This window comes from Polypterus senegalus, chromosome 11 (assembly GCF_016835505.1).
Source record: "Polypterus senegalus isolate Bchr_013 chromosome 11, ASM1683550v1, whole genome shotgun sequence".
In the NCBI taxonomy this organism is placed as follows: Eukaryota; Metazoa; Chordata; class Cladistia; order Polypteriformes; family Polypteridae; genus Polypterus; species Polypterus senegalus.
The window spans coordinates 94,229,383-94,242,741 of record NC_053164.1 but is presented as its reverse complement, the minus strand read 5'-3'; the positions used below and the strand labels follow the sequence as shown (position 1 = coordinate 94,242,741).

Below are 13,359 nucleotides of genomic sequence, written 5' to 3'. Positions count from 1 at the left end.
TACCACTTTCAGTTCTGTGATTTGGTAAAGGAAGAAGCATGCATTGGTGTTTTGTATTTTCTTTTTAGTTCATTCTGTTCCTTATATTGATGGGCTATGATTTGTAAAGGCTGTTTATTAATTTAAGAATATGAATTTTTATGGAGATAAGTATTAACTCAAATACTATTGATTTTTTATTACCTTGTACTAAGTGAAATAGATAACTAAATGGCTAATGCTGACCCTAATCATGTTCAGCTACAGCTAATTTCTTAATTTTTACTAGCACAAAATTTATGTGCAAAGGATATTGCTTTCTTGTATATAAACTGCAGATTATGTTTTTAAACTTTCATTCATAATATAAATAGAAGTAACCATGCAGTGAGAATATTGAATGAGGAGGTTCCCATTTGAGATCCATAAACAGTACAGACCATAATTTGGTTGCAGATTGGGAAAAAAAACATCAAAATTAGAGCCATCACAAATATTAAAAGAAATCATTATCTATGTAAAATGTTACAGTCAAGAAGACATTGAGAAAGTCACGCACATGTAAGGTAAAAAATGTAGCGAGTCAAAATCATAACTTACACAAAAACCGTCAGAATTAGAATTTACTTTATTGACCAGGTACAGAATTGTGTACTAGAAATTGATATAATATAATCTTCTATGGCCCTGCGGTGGGCTGGTGCCCTGCCAGGGTTTGTTCCTGCCTTGCACCCTGTGTTGGCTGGGATTGGCTCCAGCAGACCCCCGTGACCCTGTGTTAGGATATAGCGGGTTGGACAATGACTGACTAATCTCCTATGACCACTAAAACAATAATGAAGCTGAGAATGGTGACATTTGGTGCATGATGATTCTAGATTGAGGACACATTCCAAGATCTCATTTTAACGGTTCTTCCCATCAGATGAATTCTGCATTATCAAGTTACATAGCAACAGACAGATAGTGCTTAAGGGCAACAGCGTGGCAGGAAATTCCTGACAAAACCAACAGAATCTCCCCTTTTGTGCACAAACATCTGGTAACTGTTGCCTGTGACTCAGCTCACATGAGAACAATGTGTTCAGCAGTGCAACACACTGTGGTATCAATTGCATGATGTCACAAGCACCCAAACATAAGAAAAAGGAAAGGAAAATAAATACAAGGAGACCACAAGTGCACTCTAAATACATACTCCAGAAAAAACAATTTTTATAATATAGTTTTTAATTTAATTTGCTTTTAATGACATATAGAAAAGATCAGTCCAGAGGATTCATTGGTATTAGGAAAATACATGAAAATTAAATTTATTTTAGAGCACATCAAGAGGGATTCTTAGCTGAAAGGCAAGGATCAAATGCCAAAAATAAAAGGTAGAAAACTGAGTGTTAAAATTCAAAACAGAAACCACAAATCCCTGTTAAAAACATGCTAAAATTATACAAACTAACAGGAAATCTTTATTCATTACTGCACCCAAAAGTCACTGGACTTTTTTTGTTGTTGTTGAAGATCTAAAAGATTGGATTGCAGAGTATGTATGGTACCATCTTTTATAATGAGAGAACAATTACAACATAGGCTGTGACCCATGTAACACTAGGGTGGTCCACAAATTAATGCAAAGAGTTGGTGTTTGTAGAATCACTTCTCCATAACACATATTTTTGTCTATTAGGGATAACTTGCTTACCTAACTGTAAAATATTACCTGATTGTGAAACATTTAGCGGTTGTTTCATTCTGAACTATTTATTTATATTTTTACTATGTATGTACTCTTCTTAACTGCCTAAGTGATTAGTAAACAATAAAAAAATGAAACAGAGAATATTCTAGTACAAAGGTGGAGTTCCCAGAACATTCTAGTAGTAAGCAGGAGTTTCTGTTTTAGCCCTTTTTGATGACGGAGCGTCAGCAGAAACAAAGCAAAAGTTGGTATAAAGCTTGCAGTGGCTACCATTACCAAACGTTCCTTAACGTCTTTAACTGACAAATTAATCTGAACAGCTGAAGTTGGACAATCTGGTGAATGGACAATGTCGTTCTTTGATGTCCTTATGGAAAAAAATCAAAGAAAGGTCTCAGTCCTTTCTCAAGAAACTATTGGCACGCATGTCAGTAATGAGCAATGCAGCTGAAGAGAAATAAGTCTTATCAAAAAGTACAATGATATACTGACAAAGAGCAAGGAACAGAAACTATTTATTCTTTGACTGGTAGCAAACCATTGAAAGAATTTTCCAACTTTATCAAATACAGTGCTAATATTGAAGCCTGAAAAGTGTTCAGATAATGTAAAAAGTGCGAATGGAGTGACCTATAAATGTTTATTTTCTTAACAATTTTATGTGTTGATATTGATGATAAAGAATATAACTAGCCTTGTGAAGAGCTTGAATTTGATTTTGATTTTTTTTTTACCACATTAATATAACACCACATTCTATGTTCACTTGACTGGCAACAGATACTGTTACTGTAAGCAATTTAGCAGTTACCATAAGAATAATAAAGAAAATGCCAATGTGCAACAAAACCCAACACAACATATTTTTATAAAATGAAAGTAAGATCTTATAAAATATAACAATAAAACATGTACTAGACATTATTACCATAAATGTGATTATCATTCACTCTAATTACACTGTCCTTAAATTTGGCCAAATTGTACAGGTCTTTAAATACAGTTGTGATGCTCAATAGAGAACACTGATTTCGTTCCTTAAGGTAAAGAAATTCCTTTTGCAGCGTAAAATATTAAAAGAGTAGACATTACAAAGCCCTTAGGTATTTCACAAAGGCCGTTTATCAAGAAGCTTATTGTTCTTGGTACTGGTAATTCATTTATCATCTTACTTCTGTTTTGAGAATAAACTGGTCCATGTTATTTTAATTGCTGTAATTATTCAGTAAGTTTTTAAAGAAGGATAACAAGAATCACAGTACTACACATTTCATTGTAATTAAAGTATTGTTAATCTGAAATAACAGAGACTATTTAAAGCAGCATATGGATAATTTAAAGTAAAAGTTTACAAATATTTTGTAAACAGCAGAGATTGTGAAGGTGGCTTTTTAAGGAATTTGGCAGAATATGAAAAATATGTAAAATAGACATCAAAAAGAAACTGGAGTTAAAATGGGAGCAAAATTAAATGTGCACTGACGTGAGATAATAAGATAATTAAATGACATCACCAAAGTTTATCTCATTTGCTTTTAATATTTTTGCAGCGCTCAACTCTAATGCAAGATCCTCAGTATTGTAGAAAATTAAGTTCAGCAGTTGAATCTACTGGCCATACACAAAGTGTGTGCAGGTAAGATGATATTTATTTGTAGGCAATTTCTGTTTATGAAATATAATCATGAAGACGATGTTTATTACCACTTTTTAGCTTTATTTTAAGCATAGGAACTGTGTCTGGGCACGCTTTGATGATGGTTTTAATTTTGCTTTTTGCATCCAGTTTTATTTAAGACTCAATATTCTATAATGAGGCATAGCTGTGCAGTTGGCTTCTTAGGAATATTCAAGTTGTTCATACAATCTACAGCTGTTGTGCTATATACACTGTAAAATGTAATTTGGTACAATATTAGTATGTGTATTTATATGGGTAAGCCATGTGATAGATAGGCCTTCCCTGTTTCAAATGCCTTTGGGATAAGATCCCGTTGTCTGTGATCCTGATTAAAACTAGCTTCCAAAAAATGAATGAATGCATAAATTAGGTATTTTTTTATGTTCAAATGTTTTCCTTCTGCATAATAAAGAATAGAGAAATGTTCAGTATTTTAAAAAAATACTACACTTGATTTATGTATAGACTATCAATGTCTTTGGATTATTGTGAATTTGTATCCACATTGGCAAATGTAAATTTGGGTGTCCTAAAATACTTGTGCTCCCTGTCTTAGGCTGAATCCTGCCATGCTCCCATAACAGGATCTACCTTCATGTATACATAAATTCCAATACAAAAGTAAAGCAGAGTGACACAGAAACTAAATGTAAGATACAGTCAAACACTAGTGGGTAAAACTACTATTTTACATACTAAACCAAGTTTCAGCTGCTGTTACAGTGCCACTGTTTTTGTTTAAATTTATTTGGAATGAATTATAAATAAGGATTATCAAAATCTTTAATATCCAATACTTCACTTCACTTCAGTTTCTGTCCTAGTGACATTATTTATTTTTATTTTTTATGTTTTATTCCTGTACTCTTGTTTTTGCCAAACAGATACTACTATATCTTCCATCAGGTTATGTGAAACTTTTTATTTTATGACATTTAGTGGGTGTTGCTTTAAGTTAACTTTAAAGCACGTGTTTGCATATATATTTTAGTAGAATTTCTGAATCATTTGGAATTTTATTTATTCAAATTTCACTTGTCCATAACATAAATTGTTTTCAGACAGATCATTTAGTAAGTGATAAACGAGTCACAGCATTCTCTCTTTTAAAAATATTAAATATCGCATGTTTTTCTTATCTTTTTTAATGAGAGTACTAACCAAAGCACATGGACAAAAAGCATGGTTGTATCAACAAAGGTACATAGTGAGAAATCTGTACAGGTAGTGGGTTGCTCGTTTTATCTTGGCCAGTTGCTTTGGTGAACAATGCAATAAATTAATTTAGTGAACACTTACAAAAACAATCAAAAGGTGTCCTTGCATAGTAAAATTTTATTAGCCTTAGGTTTTCTGCCTTGTAAACAGAACAGGAAAATGGTATGTACAGTGTTTGCTTGGTGGAGGTGTGTGTGAGTGAGAAACAAGCTGCACTCTCATCATTTCAGGCCAGAGAAATTAATACCGTCTGTTAAATCTATTTGGTTAGCAGAGCGTTAACAAGTATTCTGACTAAAAAAGAATAAAGTCTGTGTGAACAATGCAAATACTTTATACCAGTATCTACCAAAACTTTCAGAATCTTTATGTATAATGTGATATAGGTTTTTGGCAGTACCTCCCATTTCTATGTCCAAATCAAGATCCTTCTTGCAACAGTTTATACTCACATATCACCATATAACATTTTTTGATTTATTGAGAGATTGCTTATAATGTGATGCAATAAATTGCAGACTAATATTACCCTTTTATTTACATGGTTTGTTGTTTCTCTTAATCTGTGTGTAGTCTTTTCCACATGTTTTGTTTTGCCACATTTTCCTTTTATTTATATTACTAGCAAAATATCCGCGCTTCGCAGCGGAGAAGTAGTGTGTTAAAGAAGCAATGAAAAAGAAAAGGAAACATTTTGAAAATAACGTAACATGATTGTCAATGTAATTGTTTTGTCACTGTTGTGAGTGATGAGTGTAGTTGTCATATATATATATGTATATATATATATATTTACACACACACACATAAACATATATATATACATATCTATACATATACACATATATACATACATATATATATCTACATATATACACATACATATACATACACACATACATACATACACACACATATATACACACAAATACATATATATATACACACACACATATATAAACATATATATACATATACATACATATCTACATATATACACACACAGCTATTTCGTATCAGTGCAATACGCTGCTTGTTAAAATGGATAACTCCCGCTCTTATGTGCAAGTCTGCGTGGATATTATGAACTATCGTATTTGTTCAAGTTCTATTTAAATTTTAAATAGAAGGAATTTTTATTTAGTCGACAGAAATATCTTTGGTAGGAATGGTAAAAACAGACAGGAATATTATTCCTGAATAAATCAACTCAAACCTTAAACAACTTATAATATTTTGCTCTCCATAAAAATATATCCTGTCTAAATTATACAAGTTAGAAATAAAGTAAACATTAAAAGAACAAACATTCAAATTTCTTTACTCTTATGTAATTTTATATAAAAAATAAACTTAGATTTTAAATATCCCAAAAGATTTTGCTCTCCATAAAAATATATCCTGTCAAAATTATACAAATTCAAATATGAACATGCTGCATAACAAAACCTAGAAATATAAATAAAATGTGTTCCTTTCAGCAATAACAAATCAAATCATTCAGTTGTCTTTGCTCATATGTCATTTTAGAGCTGGACGCCTGGCATCTTTTTTTGGCAACAAATTCGTTTATGTTTGGTGTGAGGTTCTGTGTTGTGGAGATTCTCAGGATGGATTGCAGGTGCTCATCAGTGAGGCGACTCCTGTGTGCTGTTTTGTTAGTCTTTATCACTGAGAAGAGCTTCTCACACAGATATGTGCTACCAAACATGCACAAGGTTCGAGCCGCATGTAGACGGACTTTTTTTGTTCTTCAAAGTCACCAAAGCGCCGTGCAAACTCAGTGCGCTCAGTTTATCAGCAAAGTGCGTATTTTGGGAACACCGTAGTGACGACTTGGTTCAACATTACTTGGCAACAGGGAAAGTGGGGCAAGTTGCATTTGTGTCTCCCATAAAAGCAGCTTCACTTGAAATCACTTTGTGATTGTGCACGGTAAAACGTCCGCTGAAGTGTCAGTTTCTTATTTAATTCTTCTGCTTTCTGTATCTTCTGCATTGCATTCAGGTTACCCTGATGTTTTGTCTCATAGTGTCGCTTTAGATTAAATTCTGTAATTACAGCCACATTAGCTCCACAAATGAGACACACGGGTTCAGTAAACATATACTCAGCCTCCCATCGGTTTTTAAAGGCTCTATTTTCAGAATGAACTTTTCTCTCCAGCATCGTGTGAGCTAGCTTCGCAATAACTTGCAGCATCATAAGCTAGACTTGATTAACGCGGTAAGTGTTCGGCAAGGCAGCTGAAGCGCTGCATTATGGGATCTGTAGTTTATTGTGTTACCAGCGCTTCATATACCTGGGCCATTAATAACAATAATACAGTATATAAAATGATCTCGGGCCGGATATAATTACACCGGCCGGATGTGGCCCGTGGCCCTTGAGTTTGACAAATATGGACTAAATAGAACTTGAAAAGATATATTTTTGAAATGTGATCGCAATTCAGATAGAGTTGACGCGCACTACAGCCTGCATCCTCCCCTCGCTCTTACTTTTTTACTGTTCATCTAATGAATACACTGAGTATGGCTTTACCAAAACAATCATTGATGGCTAATAAAGTATCCATTATTCGAGTATGTAGATCGGGATATATATATATATATATATATATATATATATATATATATATATATATATATATATATATATATATATATATATATACATACATATATATATACCGCGATCGCAGCGAGAAGTAGTGTGTTAAAAAGCTAGAAAAGAAAAGGGAACATTTTAAAAATAACGTAACATGACTGTCAATATACAGTATTTGTTTTGTGAGTGTTACTGAGTGTTGCTGTCATCAAGGATTTGATTATCATTATTTCTTTCAATCAGGTTCGTATTTGTAGGATGTGTTGTGTTCAAGTTACATTCCGTGTTTGTCAATCGTTGTAAAGATGACAGGTTTCTTTCATCAATTCGTTTCTTACTGCATCAATAAACAGCTCGTCTTCTTCTTTATCTGAGACCTGACACACTGCATGCACGGGTTTTTTTTACACTGTCTTCCTTTAGCGGGACATTGACTTTTTCCACCGTGTGCTTTGTTTCCGCAGTAGCTGGATTTATGAATATGCTTATCAGACGCTTCATATTTTTGCTGCCTTTTCAATTGTGTAATTCGGTTTTGTTCAGCTCTTTGGAACTATTGCCTTTATCTGTGCACTCGTCAGTTCACGTGAGCCGCCGGTGTACATGCATTGAAGGTTCCCAGCTGTGCTGGTGCCATCTCGTGCTATGTCCGTGGCTGTATTTAATGTTACCTTAGTCCTGGCACTTAAAACTTTCTCTCGCAGTTTCGCTGAGTTTGTGTCAAACACCACCCTGACCATCTCATCTTCCTCTCCATAAACACAGTCCTTCACCCGTGAATATTTAGTGGGAGTTTGCTATTGGATTGCCGCTGACGGACGGCCTTATATGGGAAGGCACTAAATTACAAACGCCAGCGGCAGCCTGTCTATGAACTTAATTTAAAGTGTAGGTTTACATCGTGCTTTGTTTCCGAAGTAGCAGAACTCATGAACATGGTTGTATATGTCACTCGCTCGCTTCTTATTGTTTCGCTGCCTTCTCAATTATATAATGCATGTTTTCTTCTGCGCTTTTGGAGGTCTTCCTGGTTTTCTATGTACTGCGTGATTACGTGGGAGGCGTGATGATGTCACACGAAACTCCGCCCCCACGGCATTCAAGCTCATCTCCATTACAGTAAATGGAGAAAAACAGCTTCCAGTTATGACCATTACGCGTAGAATTTCGATATAAAACCTGCCCAACTTTTGTAAGGAAGCTGTAAGGAATGAACCTGCCAAATTTCAGCCTTCCACCCACACGGGAAGTTGGAGAATTAGTGATGAGTCAGTGAGTGAGTGAGTGAGTGAGTGAGTGAGTGAGTGAGTGAGGGCTTTGCCTTTTATTAGTATAGATTTCTTTAATAATATTTTTCTAGTAAATAAAAATACCCCCAATAAGGGTTTTATAGCTGTGCACATTTATCATAACTTGCATTTTTCCCTCATACTTTTGTTGGCACACGTGTTTTTCTGCGTACTTTTGTTAGGCCTACCTGTTTATTGACTTACTTTTTCTCATAGCAAACTGCTCAGTCCCAGACATGTCACTACTTAACATAAACCATTGTGATGAGATGACCAACAAACCCAGAATAATATCAGGGAAACTGAGTAATATTAAATAAAGTAATTTAACATGAAAATAAATACTTAAAGATACTCTATGTAAAATGGAAAGTGTAACAAAATATACAATAATAACAAAAAACATGCCTCTTTAGGTCTTAGTAATAAAAATAATAGTCCGTTATAGACATGTGGTGTGATTGTTTCTCACACCAAAAACCACACAATTCATTCTTTCACCCTCACCTCTCTCTCAAACACCACTGGCTTTGTGTATTCCAACTTAGCAAACCAGTGCCTCTCACTTCCCTCCAGATTACAAACTCTTCCTTGTGAAGACTGGAAGATTTTTAATCTCCTTCTGGGACTATTTTTGAGTCCTATCCTTGAATCATTTCTGGAGCCAGGAATGCTTTATAGAACTCCTAGTTTGAACTTTACTTGAAAGCCCCAGCTGTCTCTACAGTCCTGAATCCCAATATATACTATAAAGGCCAGTCTAATGTATGTCAAGGCTGTGGAATATGGCGTAACCATAGTCAATGTTATGCCATGTGGTTGTTTCTCCGTATTGTCCCTTGGCTTTTTTTGATGCAGAAATACACAAAGCATTGATATCTTTTGTCTGGCCTTTTTTAAAGCAGAAGAGGTGGGTCATAGAAGTCTTTTTTGTAAGCCAGTGTATTTTAGCTGTTAGTAGTGGTGATGTGTCCAAATCAGATACCTAACCAATTACAATCAATTGGTCTTTGCACAAGTCGATTTCTCGTTAAATACATTTAAGCAGTGGTATGTCAATATATATGAGAGCCTAAAGCTAAAAAGAAAATGACTTAGCTTATATCTAATTTACATTATCTGGAGAAGAAAAGTTGATATGCATACAGTAGCTATTCAGTTTCTAAAGGCAATTATGCTGTGTGAGATCTGTATATGGAGTGACTATCATGTCTATGGTTTTCCAGCATGACTACTGTACTCTTCAATTTGCCACCCTCCAACATATCTGAATATGTTAAACTATTTAAATAGAAAATTAAAATGACGTATAGAGAAAAATTAAGATACATTTTTGCATAGATTTTTTCATATATAAAGAAACAGCAATAATTTTTTATATACATAAGCACCAACTAGACAAGAATATAGTATAGACGCACTGATAAGCGTGTTCTAATTATTAGTTTAATATAATTCCGCTACGAAAACCAGAACCAAAGTAATAGGTGGGGATGTTTTCTGCGCAGAGCAAGAACGCATTCGGAGTAATAACGAAACGAAATTATAAATTGTAAATTAGTTGTTTATCTTCCTAGAAATTATTATCGGTGTAACGTTAATGTTTATTTTTGTCATTGCCTCATACATTTCAACTGCTGTGTCTGATGCAGGAGGACAGTCTGAACATTATTTTTCAAGCATTTGTGGTTGAAAATCAGAGAATTTGACTTTTTTCATACATGAGTGATATTTTTCCGAACCCTGCTGCTTACACACGAATTATACTGAGCCTTGTGGCCAATAATGCCGCCCCAAAAATGTGCCGCCCGGGGCGGACCACCCCAGCTATGCCACTGTCACCATTGCTCACCATTACTCAATATATACACTGGGCTCCAAACAGGTATATCTGAAGTTGTAAAAATGCTCCCTATTGTGAGCATTCTTTTTCAGGCCTAAACCTCATTTTTAATAACATGAGGATTTTCCTAATGGTTCAAGTGTGACAAATTTTGATGCAGCTCTGATACATAGATCACTGGCTGTGGTCAACTAACGGTACCTTAAACTGCAAAGTCAAACTGATCATGTTTTATGAAACTAATTGGTGAAGTGTAATTTGGTCTGAAAACAAAATTAAGAATACAATATTAATGCAGTATTTCAGTTCAGTTCTGATAAAATATTTTTGTGTACATTAGAAACAAAGACCACATATCAGCATGACACAATCCTTTAAAAATCATCTTTACTAAAATATTCTCTTCCAATTGTGTTTATGTTGAGGTAGAAGAGTGCTATGCATTCTGGTACAATAAAACTTCACAAATGAGTATTGTTGTAAAAATTTGCAAGTAAAGATCCACTCTATATGTAAAACTCGGCTACCAGAAAGCGTACATGGACTACCAGGTTTGTAAAGCTCGAAGCCCAGCACACTACCATATGCATTTGCAATTTGTCCACCACTATAGTAAGTGGTTTTTTGGCTTCAGTTTTTTGATCAGTGAGATTTGACTAATGTTTTGGTTTTGTTTGCAGTCTTGATCTGACCCTGATTTGTTTTATCGACTGTTCTCTCTGTTTTTCCCAACGGCTCTTGATCTCTATTTTCTGTTCAGTTTGGACTGGTCTGTTTTTAAGTGTTTTTTTTTTAACACAACAACTGTTAGCCAGAATGTTCTTTACATATACTGTTTACCAATCTAAGGAAACATTTTACAAATATATCCTGGAAAGAGGTGAGATGTGCTTCAGTAATATTTTGAGCCGGCTTTGTTATGCTGCATTGATTGGGTGCTGTGTCTGGATGTTATACAGCCAATGATAATGGACTCCTTAGTGTACCTACCGTGTAGAAGCTGGTAAGCATAACTTGAGAATCCTGCTTTCCTAAGACATAATGATGAAATAAAGGTGTTAGTGAGCCTTCTTGAAAATAGCCAAGATGTGTTGTGCCTACTTTGAGGTTGTCAATGATTGTGGCTCCAAGAAACTTAACATCCTCACCTCTGACTTGCTGCATGATCTTAGACCTACCGCCTATGCTCCAGCTGTTAAAAAATAAATAAGCAATTGTAATATCTCTGTATTGTGAAGCACCTAACATAGAAAGCTCCTATATAAAAATAAAGGTTGTGTTTTTTTATTTGGATATTCTGATATTTATTACCAAAATGGGTCAGTATTGTAGAGTGTTTGAGACAATGAGAGAACTGAATAAACTAATTGTATATTATCATACCTTGAAATTTCCTTTTCAATGTGAAAAATCACTTTGCTTGCAGAGCTTATAATTTCAGTTATCTTATTTTACAGTGCATAAAAATCTGTCAGCAATTTCAGAATTCAGAAAAGTTATTTTAAGCGTAAGGTTTATAATGCTTTTTCCACATGAAAATGCAGTGCCTCATACTAGTCCAATTGTTTGCCAAAGTGGATACATTGATCTGCAGCAGATTATGGTATTGAATATAAAAAAATAAGAAAAAATAATTTGAAATTTTAAAATAATTTATGGTTTTGGGTTGTTAATTATGCAGATCAGATCAAATGACAAAACTATTCAACCAACTTACAAGTGAACTCTTCCAGGATGAAATTTCTCTGGAGAAAATGTATAGTCTTCTTCTGGAGCTAAAGATGGCAGCACAAAAGTACTTTGCCTTAAAGAGGTTGTTCTGGAAGGTAAGATCCATGAATAGTGATAGATTAAGAAAATCTGGAAGAAATACTAATTACACCATGTAAAGTATATACATGTAATGGGTTTCAGAATTTCTCTTAGGAATAAAATTCCATAAATCATGGATTAATATGAAGATCATCCATCCATCCTTATTATATCCAGCATTTTACCTTCAAGGTTGGCAGAAGGCAACAGCAACGTGTGTAATGAACCCTAGAATACACACCAAGCTATTGAATTAAATGAAATTTGTCAAAGTAATTAATTATTGAACAATTAATATATTCATATTTTTATTGGGCCAATTTATTAGAATCAAATGTATACAGATTATTTTAACATTTTTTGAGTATTAAATTGAAAACTTTAAATGATGTCCAACAATCTGTCACAGAATGAGAAAAAGTGTAAAATACAATGAGTAATAATATTCTGTCCAAATCCTACATCTGAAATAAGAATTTATTTTTTCAGTGTAATTTAGAAGAGTAAAATTGTTACACATGTATTATATAGTAAAATTTAAATTTCTATTTTTTTCCTTTATATGCCTTCAGATAGTTTTTGTTTTAAAATCTGAAGTGTAATATTTAGTAAGTAAGTACACCATAACAATTTATATATGTTAACACCAACAAGTTCTGGTCTTGTAGTTAAAGAAAAGTGATGAAACATATCAGTTTCATTAACAAAACAGAATAACAACAACAACATAATAATAATAAGATGTCACATTGTAATAAGAGAAAAATGTGCAAGAACCATAAGATACTATTCTACATTAAAATCCCCATTAAAATGTATCCTTCAGTAATGCCAAGGTATTAATTAGGACAGATGTTTTAAAATGAATAAAGCTGTGTATTTGCCTGATTTTCTGCATTATTGTTTACATTTCAAACTGGTCAGATTTTAATGAATAACCTAATTATAGTAAAAAGAGACCCTTTGTGAATAAATAACATGATGGCTTCATAATTATTTTTTTAAATTGGTAAATTAATTTGTGCAGTGCTTCTGTGTGAAAACAAGTGAAAAGTAGATTTGTGTGTTTTTGATTATTAGCTTTTTCTGTATCCCATCAGACCTTCAGGATCACTTATGGACAGATGGCTTTACATTGTAAAGAATCGTTTGATACATAGCAGAATTCATGACTCCTTCCATGAAGGCAGGCTTTTCAAGAAAAGCAACACACCATAATACTTTTTTTCTC

The 13,359-nt window shown here is 33.7% G+C and overlaps 1 protein-coding gene across 1 annotated transcript in view; it reads left to right on the top strand.

Moving 5' to 3' along the window:
- c11h12orf56 (chromosome 11 C12orf56 homolog) overlaps nucleotides 1-13,359 on the top strand; it is a 56,842-nt gene that overhangs the window by 24,454 nt on the left and 19,029 nt on the right. Inside the window, exons 5-6 of the mRNA XM_039770172.1 lie at nucleotides 3,226-3,311; nucleotides 11,998-12,142. Of these exons, the coding sequence (XP_039626106.1) occupies nucleotides 3,226-3,311; nucleotides 11,998-12,142 (231 nt within the window). The remainder of the gene's footprint in view (nucleotides 1-3,225; nucleotides 3,312-11,997; nucleotides 12,143-13,359) is intronic.